The sequence below is a fragment of the Protomyctophum bolini genome, assembly GCF_963924005.1.
Source record: "Protomyctophum bolini genome assembly, chromosome: 23".
Taxonomy (NCBI): domain Eukaryota; kingdom Metazoa; phylum Chordata; class Actinopteri; order Myctophiformes; family Myctophidae; genus Protomyctophum; species Protomyctophum bolini.
Genome location: NC_137884.1, coordinates 24,830,783 through 24,843,282, shown reverse-complemented (window position 1 = coordinate 24,843,282; position 12,500 = coordinate 24,830,783). Strand labels below are relative to the sequence as shown.

The 12,500-nt window shown below is 44.4% G+C and overlaps 1 protein-coding gene across 7 annotated transcripts in view; it reads left to right on the top strand.

The window, feature by feature from the left end:
• Positions 1-1,680: 1,680 nt before the first annotated feature.
• Positions 1,681-12,500, top strand: part of rassf3 (Ras association domain family member 3) — a 21,071-nt gene continuing 10,251 nt past the window's right edge. For all 7 annotated transcript variants that reach the window (XR_013963506.1, XR_013963507.1, XR_013963508.1 and 4 more), the window contains exon 1: positions 1,681-2,479. Coding sequence is in view for 1 of the 7 variants with exons in the window: in XM_080756905.1 (XP_080613031.1) it covers positions 2,240-2,479 (240 nt within the window). In the remaining 6 variants the exon portion in view is untranslated. The remainder of the gene's footprint in view (positions 2,480-12,500) is intronic.

Here is a 12,500-nt window from a genome sequence, read left to right as displayed (position 1 = left end):
GACAATGAGGTTATATCTTCCATTCTTCTCTGGAGTCCTGCCTCAAAGCAGACCATGTCATCGCTAGGGACACATGCATCAGTAGGCAGGAACTGGGGGTGGCAATGAAGGCATTGTGAAATCCATGATCTCGACCGCGGTCGAAAAATGATGATGATAGGATGCCTCTCGGGCGTATCCCTAGGGAGGTCCTCGATGCACGTCCCACTGGGAGGAGACCCCGGGGCAGACCAAGGACCAGATGGATTATATCAGCACTGGGAGGAGACCCTGGGGCAGACCAAGGACCAGATGGATTATATCTCCACTGGGAGGAGACCCCGCGCTCACTGAGTGGCAAAAAACTACTTTCTGGCCTTGACAGCCCATTCATCCAAACAGAAAAGTCCTGTCTGATTGCATTAAACAATGTTAAACTCACCAACATCGCAGCTGTACGAAAAGCTTGAATTATCCTCTTTCTATCTGCAAAGTTTTTGTTTCATAAAAATCCACCATAGAAACGTTATGAGCTACTTTCTGTCAAACAAATTTCAAAGTGTCAGAGTTTGGAAGTGCTTGTTTTCAATAACACAACATTTTGCTGCCCCTGCATTATGTGACATTTAGAACCTGCAGGTCGGTTGAGTGATTTCCAACAAGTGCTTCCAAACTCCAACACTCCAGGCTGCTCAATGTTTTGCCACTCTAGTCTAGATGAGGGGGGGGGATGTCCTGATGGGAAAATTCTCTCTCAGAGGAACCTCCGAAGGCTTCAGTAAGGCATGGAGACCCTTTATAGAATGCTTCAATATTCGTACCTGGATTAGACTGCTCGGTGCCGGATATATAGCGGACTGTGGATTCCAGAAGTACCGGTAACTCTTTCACAACTGCATGGCTGTGACCCGTGATGTGACCTGTCACCTGTTTGTCCCGTTTGTCCTGTTTGTTTCTTTGGGGGGTGTTGTTGCTTTTATGTTTGTGTCTCTGTGATGTTTTGTGATGTTTTAAAAAAACAAAACAAAATGGTGACTGATTAAAATAAATTATACAAAATAATACAAATAAACAAAAACAAAACAATAAATACAAAAATGAAAATAAAAGAAAAGAAACAATACAAATAAAAATAAACAATAAAAAAGTAAACAAAACAATTAACAATAATTGAACTCTCAGGAGTTAAAGATCTAACAAGGGTCCATTTGGTTACCAACTCTCCATCATTTAGCTGGGGGACCACCTGGAACCCCCTGAAGGACCACTCGTTGACATATAAATCCTCTTTCTTTCTCATCCTGACGTCGTTGGTGTGAATATAAATGAAGTGTGGTAGATTCTCCGAGCTGATTGGACGGCTGTAGGCCAGGGGGGGCGTGGTCTGACGGACTGTAATCTGGCCAGCCGGTAGAGAGCAGAGCAGGGTTGCCATGTCTGCTTATTATAAGCTGCATTGGGCTTGTTTTTCTGTAAAGTTGCTTGTTTAATGGTAGTTTAAATGTTGCAATTTTAAATATTGATAGTTGCTCGTTAGTTTCTTTTCATATTTGTGTTGTTTAAAAAGAAAATCTTTTTGTGCAGTTTGCTTCTTTTTTGGGCTTGTTTCTTTTTCATGGACCTCCGTTGCTTGTTTCTGAAGCATAATCTGGCAACACCCGAACACCGGAGAGAGAGAGAGAGAGAGAGAGAGAGAGACAGGACAGCTCCAGCTCTTCTTCAAGTCTTCGGTGGTGTTTAAACTTTAACCTGGACTACAAAGTGTCATTTCGTCTCGTCTTCGACCAGCTGGACTGTATCTGAGCTTCTTCAACGAGCGGCGCCGGCGGGGCGGGCTTCCGGAGTTTAATTAAACTACATTTAATTAGATTTAAACGACATTAAAGTCCAACCCGTCCGTCGCCATGTGGGAAGTACAGTAGAGAGAGAGAGAGACATAGAGACGCAGAGAGAGAGAGACATAGAGACAGAAAGGGAGAGACAGGAGGAAATACAACCAAACCAAAGAAAAACAAACATTTAAACGACTTTACGAGGATGTTGTTGTATTCATAATTAGTTTTTGTTTTCGTCTTGAACCGAGTTTTAATTCATAAACGTGTTTCTTAATTTCGTTCTTACTTTATTTTCCTTTTTTTTTCTCCTTCATGGAATGTTTTGGACTTTGAATGGGACAGTCGTGATGACGTCACGCCGGGGGTGTGATTTTGGACCCTAAATAAGAAGTTTAATTGTTTGTTTTGGGTGTTGTTGTTTTTATATGGATCTTTCTGGGTGTAAATTAGACCATCGGGATGCCTGTAGGGGGTTGGACCCCTCCGGGTCTAAAGTGGACCCCTCTGGGGGGTGCAAAAAGGACCCCTCCGGGTGTAAATTGGACCTGCAGTGGGGCAGCAGTATGAGCAGCGGGTACAGCAGTCTGGAGGAAGATGGTGGTGAAGAGTTCTTCTTCACCGCAAGGACCTCTTTCTACAAGAACCCTGCAAGGAGACCCTCCAAGGTAACATTTACACCCTTTATTTACCCTCCAAGGTAACATTTACACCCTTTACTTACCCTCCAAGGTAACATTTACACCTTCTATTTACCTGCCGAGGTAACATTTACACCTTTTTTTACCTGCCGAGGTAACATTTACACCTTTTATTTACCTGCTGAGGTAACATTTACACCTTTTATTTACCTGCCGAGGTAACATTTACACCTTTTATTTACCATCCAAGGTAACATTTACACCTTTTATTTACCCGCCGAGGTAACATTTACACCTTCTATTTACCTAAAACCCTCCAAGGTAACATTTACACCTTCTATTTACCTAAAACCCTCCAAGGTAACATTTACACCATTTACCGAAAACCCTCCAACAAGGTGAAATAAAGACCATCTATTCTACACCTTTATTTACCTGTAACCAACCCACAAGGTGACATAAACACCCTTTTGGGGGGGTGACTACAGCATGATGTAAACAGAGCTCAACGTCAACTTTAATTATTTGTAACTAGTTTTTATTTATGACTTTAATAATTACTCTGTAGCGTTTGGATTAATTATAGCCGTGTCTCAAACTGTTTCATGTCAAGAACCCCCAAATGGATATTTATTATGATGGACGGGTCAGTCAGTCAGGGTCAGAAAGACTTCCAGGTTCTCTGGATCAGCGGCCTAACGGGTCCATTTGGTTCCATTTGTACACTCTCAGAGTTAAATTAACATTGATTTTACAATATAAATTGGGGGTCCCAGAGATAGAAATGCCATTAAATGGGGGTCCGTAGACTTCACTAATGCATGTCAAACTGGGGGTCCTTGAAATTAAACGGGTTGAGAATCACTGCTAGAGTCATAAATATCTTCTCTTATGGGGGTCCCTGGCATGTCTCTTCAAATGGGGGTCCCTGGCATATCTCTTCAAACGGGGGTCCCTGGCATATCTCTTCAAATGGGGGTCCCTGGCATATCTCTTCAAACGGGGGTCCCTGGCATATCTCTTCAAATGGGGGTCCCTGGCATATCTCTTCAAACGGGGGTCCCTGGCATATCTCTTCAAATGGGGGGTCCCTGGCATATCTCTTCAAACGGGGGTCCCTGGCATATCTCTTCAAATGGGGGGTCCCTGGCATATCTCTTCAAACGGGGGTCCCTGGCATATCTCTTCAAATGGGGGTCCCTGGCATATCTCTTCAAACGGGGGTCCCTGGCATATCTCTTCAAATGGGGGGTCCCTGGCATATCTCTTCAAACGGGGGGTCCCTGGCATATCTCTTCAAACGGGGGTCCGTGGGGCTAATTAGAGTCAATTTGGGGGGTCCTTGACATGAAGGAGTGAACCACTGCTCTGGATGCAGAGGATCCAACTAGGGTTGATCCCATCAGGTGTTTTGGGACCGATCATCACCGATCGTTTTTCTCATGATCGGCCGATACGATGTACGGGTCCATTTGGTCTCACTTCAACTCTCCGTCATTTAACCCCCCCCCTCCCCCCCCACACACACACACACACACCCCCCAACCCCCCCCCCCCGAGTCCCATCCACGGGAAAACAGAACTGGAAACATGAATATTTTTCCATAGATTATTTTGAAAAGTATGAATTGAAATGCCATACTTGCGTAATGCGTAGGAACACTGACAGCACATACAATGCATGCACAGATGTCAAAAATTACAATTAGACGCACACACACACACACACACACACACGCGCACACACACACAACTGACGCACGTGCACACAGTCAGCATAGTGTAACAGAAGCTACTGTATCCTTCCTCTGCACAAGTTTCCCACATTCTTCCACAATGTGCATTAGTTGTGTGTGTGTGTGTGTGTGTGTGTGTGTGTGTGTGTGTGTGTGTGTGTGTGTGTGTGTGTGTGTGTGTGCGCGCGTGCATGTGTGTGCATGCACGCGTGCGTGTGGAGTTCTCACACATTGTGTCTTCACTGGGTCACTGGGCCAGATTCAAATTGTTCATTTGAGGGACAGACATATGGCTTGTTGTGTGTGGCAGGGGGACGGGGGGGTTACAACCTAATAGGACTACTTAAGATGCTATTAAAGGAGAATTGAATGCTTTCTTACTTTTATTTGTTGTTACGTCCCCACCAAAGACTCAGGTCCAGGTGCTATTTGTAGTTGTTACGTCCCCACCAAAGAGGTCCAGGTGCTATTTGTAGTTGTTACGTCCCCACCAAAGAGGTCCAGGTGTTATTTGTAGTTGTTACGTCCCCACCAAAGAGGTCCAGGTGTTATTTGTAGTTGTTACGTCCCCACCAAAGAGGTCCAGGTGTTATTTGTAGTTGTTACGTCCCCACCAAAGAGGTCCAGGTGTTATTTGTAGTTGTTACGTCCCCACCAAAGAGGTCCAGGTGCTATTTGTAGTTGTTACGTCCCCACCAAAGAGGTCCAGGTGCTATTTGTAGCTGTTACGTCCCCACCAAAGAGGTCCAGGTGTTATTTGTAGTTGTTACATCCCCACCAAAGAGGTCCAGGTGTTATGTGTAGTTGTTACGTCCCCACCAAAGAGGTCCAGGTGTTATTTGTAGTTGTTACGTCCCCACCAAAGAGGTCCAGGTGTTATTTGTAGTTGTTACGTCCCCACCAAAGAGGTCCAGGTGTTATTTGTAGTTGTTACGTCCCCACCAAAGAGGTCCAGGTGTTATTTGTAGTTGTTACGTCCCCACCAAAGAGGTCCAGGTGTTATTTGTAGTTGTTACGTCCCCACCAAAGAGGTCCAGGTGTTATTTGTAGTTGTTACGTCCCCACCAAAGAGGTGTTATTTGTAGCTGTTACGTCCCCACCAAAGAGGTCCAGGTGTTATTTGTAGTTGTTACGTCCCCACCAAAGAGGTCCAGGTGTTATTTGTAGTTGTTACGTCCCCACCAAAGAGGTCCAGGTGTTATTTGTAGTTGTTACGTCCCCACCAAAGAGGTCCAGGTGTTATTTGTAGTTGTTACGTCCCCACCAAAGAGGTCCAGGTGTTATTTGTAGTTGTTACGTCCCCACCAAAGAGGTCCAGGTGTTATTTGTAGTTGTTACGTCCCCACCAAAGAGGTCCAGTTGTTATTTGTACCTATTTCCATCGAAATAAGTAGCAAAGTGTGCCGCTTGGGATACTATTTACATTATGAAGAGAGGATATATACAAAAAATATATATTTGAGCGATGGAGCGATGAAAAAAGCGAATTAGCACAAGTATCTTGTATTGTCAATGTGTGAGACAGACAGACGGGGTCTCAATGTGGGACAGACAGACAGACAGACAGGGTCTCAGTGTGACAGACAGTCCCAGACACACGGATTAGCCCTTTAATCTGTGATGTCACCGTGGTCATGTGGCTGTCTTTCTGCCTGCCAGTCAGACGACTGTCTGAAAGACAGACAACAATTGACAGTAGCGGAGAACTCGTCTCATTGTCTATGTACAGTATAATCACACACACACACACACACACACACACACGGTAAAGAATAGTGCCACTGTTCAGTGTCATTTCGCTGCTCAGTGCATCTCTCTCTCTCTCTCTCTCTCTCTCTCTCTATCTCTCTCTCTCGCTCTCTCTCTCTCTCTCTCTCTCTCTCTCTCTCTCTCTCTCTCTCACGTGAAGCCTCTAGTCTGGGGTAATCCCCTGCCCCCCCCCCCCCCTCCCCACACACACACACACCCACAAATACCAGCTGTTGACGTGAGTGACACACATTGCATTCAGTAACTGTTGCTCCAGTAATGGACTTCATCTGTTGATCAATATTATCGCTATAAGAATTAATTATGATTAATTGAGTTAAAAAAACATAATGTGGTCTGTTCCTAATTTAATAAGGCCTATAGAATATAGCACGCACGCACGCACAGAGGCATGCACGCACAGAGGCATGCACGCACGCACACACACACGCACACACACACACACACACACACACACACACACACACACACACAGTACTACTAGGCATTACCCTACAAGAAGAACGGTGCCACTGTCATACACAAACCAAGTTACGTTGGGGTGGGGTGTGTGTGTGTGTGTGTGTGTGTGTGTGTGTGTGTGTGTGTGTGTGTGTGTGTGTGTGTTGAAACTCCCTGAAAGATGACACTACAGTGTCGTCTTTCTTTCCTTCTCACACGCGAGTTTTATTTGAGCGTCACCGAGTAGACGAGCATGAGATGTACTCTGTGTGTGTGTGTGTGTGTGTGTGTGTGTGTGTGTGTGTGTGTGTGTGTGTGTGTGTGTGTGTGTAGAGAGTGTGATGTACTCTGTGTGTGTGTGTGTGTGTGTGTGTGTGTGTAGAGAGTGTGATGTACTCTGTGTGTGTGTGTGTGTGTAGAGAGTGAGATGTACTCTCTGTGTGTGTGTGTGTGTGTGTGTGTGTAGAGAGTGAGATGTACTCTGTGTGTGTGTGTGTGTAGAGAGTGAGATGTACTCTGTGTGTGTGTGTGTGTGTGTGTGTGTGTGTGTGTGTGTGTGTGTAGAGAGTGAGATGTACTGTATAGCGATACCACTTGTTACCGAGTACCGATGTGACTGTGTGTGTTTGACTGTGTGACTGTGTGTGTGTGTGTGTGTGTGTGTGTGTGTGTGTGTGACTGTGACCGCAGCGAGCGAGACAGCCTCTCGCGTAGCGATACTTCTAGTCATTAACATCACGGCGTCGCCTGGATAATCTGCTGCCTGGGGCAATACTAACTAATATGCATTCCAAAGGCAGATGGAAGTGCAATAAATGTGATGCCACAGTTTTCTGCAAAGGTGGTTTGAACATGCACGACGACGTCCACAATGAGGAAACCTCTCTAGGCACGATGGAGCATTACACTGGTTTACAACAGGGTCCACCATGTTCAATTAATCAAGTCACATGGTAATATGACTGACTTGTACACTCCCATGACTAATTGATTTATTACACACACACAGAGAGTACAGTAACAGTAACAGTATGCTAGTGGGGGGTGACATCACCCTACCAGCAGGTAGGCAAGATTAGTCATGCCTTCTAGTTGACAAAGAGCTGTGTGTGTGTGTGTGTGTGTGTGTGTGTGTGTGTGTGTGTGTGTGTGTGTGTGTGTGTGTGTGTGTGTGTGTGTGTGTGTGTGTGTGTGTGTGTGTGTGTGTGTGTGTGTGTGTGTGTGTGTGTGTGTGTGTGTGTGTGTGTGTGTGTGTGTGTGTCATAATAACCACTTCAGTAACCCTATAAGAGGCAGCACGTTGGCAGTTTGGCAAAGACTACATCTTGTGAGCGAAAAAAATTGTGTACACCACGTGTGTGTTTGGCTGTGTGCGTGCCGCCTAGGAGCCATGGTCTGATTTGTGTGTGTGTGCGTGCCTCCTAGGAGACTAGGAGCCATGGTCTGATGTGTGTGTGTGTGTGTTCACAGTTCCATGTTTGTACATACATACATACATACATGCAGAGTTAGGGGTTAACCCTAACCCTGTATTGTGACATGTCCATGTCATGTATTACACATACATGACATGGACACAAAGTACAAAATATATAATACACACACACACACACACACACACACACACACACACAAAAACAGAACCTTATAACCAAATCAGTTAGTGTCTTAGAGTCTTTTAAAAGTAGTAAAAGAGACCAGGACATCAAACTTCAATTTGTCCTGACTAATATTCCATAAAAGTGGAGCGTACACCCTGAAGGCAGTATCTCCCAGTTCAGTAGTAGTTTTTGGTACCTTCAGCAAAAGCTTATCTCGTGATCTGGTTCCATAACCTGATGTATTGAGATCTAGCAGTTTAGTTGAGGGCTAATTAGGTAGCTACATTGAGGTAGTTTAGTTTCTATAACCACTGTTATCACAATATTAAGCTGAAAAAAAGAAAATCTATTTTTTGTGTTTTCTTTCCTGTATTCTTACAGAGACTTATTACTTTGTTTTTTCATGTATATTATTATTATTTGTATTTGGTAAGGGTAGGAAAAATAAGCAAATTAGCTTCAGCCTACACCTTTTTTTTTTGGTCAAAGAAATGTACCTTTATTTATTTATATACTGTTTCATTGTGTACATCAGGGGTTTTCAACTGATTATGAACCAGGGACCACCACCACCCTGACTGAGAATCAACCTGGGGACCACTGTTGTGTTGTGGAGGGGGGGATATGCCGATATGGGAAATTAACCTTCCATATTAAAATCATGTTGCTACTATTGTAACTTACTGTATGTTATTGTATGAGCGTGCACTCCGTGCAGACACATGCAATTAATTATGTGCACATTTCCTTATAATGGTGACTCAACCAGGCAATCCGGTACAGTTTTCCCTTTCGATTCTACCTCCCTTTTCTGTGGAGGTTCTTCACGTCCGACTTCCCAGTAACTGACAACATGGACACGGCATCATACAGTATGTCACCACGTCATTTACTGCATTGTTTCTCGACTTGTGGTCAATACGATACATTAAAATACAAATCTTCACTTTCCTACATTACTAAATGTACATGGTCGGGGTCCACGACATGCAATACCTTCACGGACCACCTGTTGAAAACCCATGGTTGTACATGAAATGAAGACCAAAATAAAACATTGAAGGTGAAGTGAAGTGACAAAGTAAATAGAATGGGATTCAAAAGGCTCTGAATCACCAGAGCTGTCCTGACTGGGTTCATAAAACCTTTCATTTTCTACTGTTTACTTCTGTACCGCGGTTATGACACCCTGCCAGGGGGGGTTTACCGTAAACTATCATACACCACACACACGCACGCACGTGCACACACACACGTGCACGCACGCACACACACAATACACACACACGAAAAGCACAGCACAGCTTGGCATGAGCCGGACTGGAAAAGCGTATCATGAAATAGTAGCTCTATGGAATGCAAGACAACAGAATAGAATAAACCATTATAAGGCAAAATGTTCTAAATGTCATTATGTGACGTGGCAATCTAGAGGGTTTTCATGATGCTGAATCCATTCTATCTAGAGGGTTTTCCAGCAGCACATTTGGACACATTTGTCCAAGTGGATATGGCCGAATTTAGCACAAGGAGTGTTTTTTGTGCAAATCTAATGCTTGGAATGGATTCAGAATCATGAAAACCCCCTAGTTTGACCAATAAACTAAACTAACTAGATAGATATAGAGTAGATATGGGATACAGATTTCAAATGTTACACTTTCTCTCTGTTGCTCTGTGTATGCCTAACACACGTGTTTGTGTGTGTGTGTGTGTGTGTGTGTGTGTGTCTGTGTGTGTGTGTGTGTGAGTGAGAGGTAATAGGAATATTGACTTCCTCATGTTTGAGTTTCAGTTCTGTGGAAAACGGAACACACACAGTCACACACACGTGTGCGCACACACACACACACACACACACACACGAGCACACACACGTGCACGCACACACACACACACACACCTTGACCCTGTGTTGACAACGTGGGAGGAAAGCAAAGAAGGCGTGTCCCTTCCTCTCTCTCTCTCTGTTCTTTATGTCTGTAGGTCTCTCTATCACACACACACACACACACACACACACACACACACACACGTGTGTCCATTAGTAAAGGAATGCTGGTGAGGAAAATGAGGGAAGGTGTGGCTGGTTCACCACTTCCTGTATGAACCAAACAGGAAGTAGCATGGAGGGGGGGGGGGTGGGAAAGACAAAGAGAGGTTTTGATTGGTCGTTCGTTGTTGAAAAGGCTCCGAATCATCATGAATCTATTAGACGATGTTTCATCTCTAAATATAATGCCAAAATCTACAAAGTGATGCACTTTAACCCATTTTGACCTGAGAAAAGATTCTACAAATGTCTTCTAAATCCTGACAGTTTTCTGAAGAACCTGTTGTTTCTACTGTATGTCAGTGCAGGTTCTCAAACATTTTCATGTCAAGGACCCCCAAAAATTATATGCAAATTGGCCGCCGACCCCCCATCTGAAAATATGTGGTTCCAGGGACCCCCCCCTCCCAGAAGCAAAGATTTGAGTTAAAACGTTCCCTCTGAAAGAATATATAATTATATATATTCAAACATTTGAGCCACACTCGGTGCCGCGCTGTGAGCTTGTAGATCTGCTATTTTTCAATAGCTAAAATATAACATAATGCTTAAAACACCAAAAGGGGTTTTCCCACTTCCCGCCCAAGAATGGGTTACTTTTTTCTTTTTTAAAGTTAAAAACCTTTGGTCATTTTATCGTCTACTCATAGTCTTATGTGAACACACCAGACCGTTGGGGGGGGGGGGGGGGGGTGGGGGGGGGGGGGGGTGTGTGTGTGCCTGTGTGTGTGTGTGTGTGTGTGTGTGTGTGCGCCTGTGTGCCTGTGTGTTCACAGTTTCAGATGTAGGTCAAGGTGAGCGTGATATGGCTAAAGTCACTTTGTTTGGTCTACACACAAACGTGCGCGTGCGCACATACACGTGATGATGTCATTGGTTTACAGACAAGCGGGGGGTGCGTGAATGTGCTTCACAAAGATAACAGTGCCTCAGGTGTGTGTGTGCGCGCGCACATGCACACACACACGCGCATTCATGATTCATGGCCGAGGCCTGCTCTTCTCTCTCTCTCTCTCTCTCTCTGTAAACAGAGCTGTGTTATATTAACCCTTTAAGTAATAGTATCTTGTGAAACTATCTCTGTCAGAGATATTAGTTATACATCCATATAGGAGACGTTAGTTTATACTACTGAAAGTTGACAGCAGTATTTCAGTGTTCTTGCATTCACTAACTCAGTATAAAAGCATTCGCGACAAGACGTAGCAGCGATTTATTCAAACGCAATTGAATGAAAGTCAGTGTCTCTGTTCATATAACAGTATTTCTATGAACAGTGCTACACACAATGGTTTGTATTCCGTAAGGTGATTGTATTCCCTTTGACATCCTGTCACAGCAGCTCACAGATCTCGCTGCTGTGTTTACACATTGTTGTACTCCCCCCCCCCCCCCCCCCCCCCCCCCCCCCTCTCTCTCTCTGTGTCTCTCTCTAAATAGGGGACATGACATCATGATGGCTTCTGTTTGTTTACATGGTCACGCGTTGCGTCTCCTAGGGCTGTTATTGGTTGGTGGAACCTGTAAAGACTTGTCTTTTGGTGGTTTTTGAGGGGCGTATCCAGCTTTTAGTCCACAAACTTTGTCCTGCACAAACATTACATTCCCATTGTCAACGAATGGAGATATTATTTACGTCATAGGTTTATGATGTTTGTCATGGTGTTCGGTGCAGTATGGGCATAAGGTTTATGATGTTTGGCGTGGTGTTCGGTAGAGTATGGGCATAAGGTTTTCAAAAACCATCGCAAACTAATTTGGGGTTTTTTTTTAACATTTGAACTGTGGCTATTTAGGAAACGGCAAGGTTACACACACACACACACACACACACACACACACACACACACACACACACACACAGACCTTGGCATTCTAGCACCATCTCTGAGATACTTGGCAGACGAGTAGAAAGTGGATTACAACACTTTAGGGTGTTGTAATTGTGTGTGTGTGTGTGTGTGTGTGTGTGTGTGTGTGTGTGTGTGTGTGTGTGCATGCGCATGCGCGCTGCCCTGGCACCTAGTCTCTCCTGTGTGCCGTGAGTCTTATCCATATAAGGCTGTGTGTGCCTACGAGAAATAGCCCTGGTGTGTGTGTGTGTGTGTGTGTGTGTGCGCATGTGGTGTGTGTGTGTATTTCAGAGCAGTGTTATGCCCATTTAAGAACACAGTGCACTGGGGAATTACCACACACACACACACACTTTTGATTGATTGATTGAAATATGTATTAACAGTTTGCAGAATTACAGTAGTATACATTTCAAGCACAACTCAATACAAAGACTGTTAACTGTGAGTGGACGACACCATAAAGCATTGCACTTGTTTACAAGAGGGTCCACCTTGTTCAATTCATCAAAACACACACACACACACACACACACACACACACACACACACACACACACACACACACAGACACATACGTTCTTAGCTTGTAGA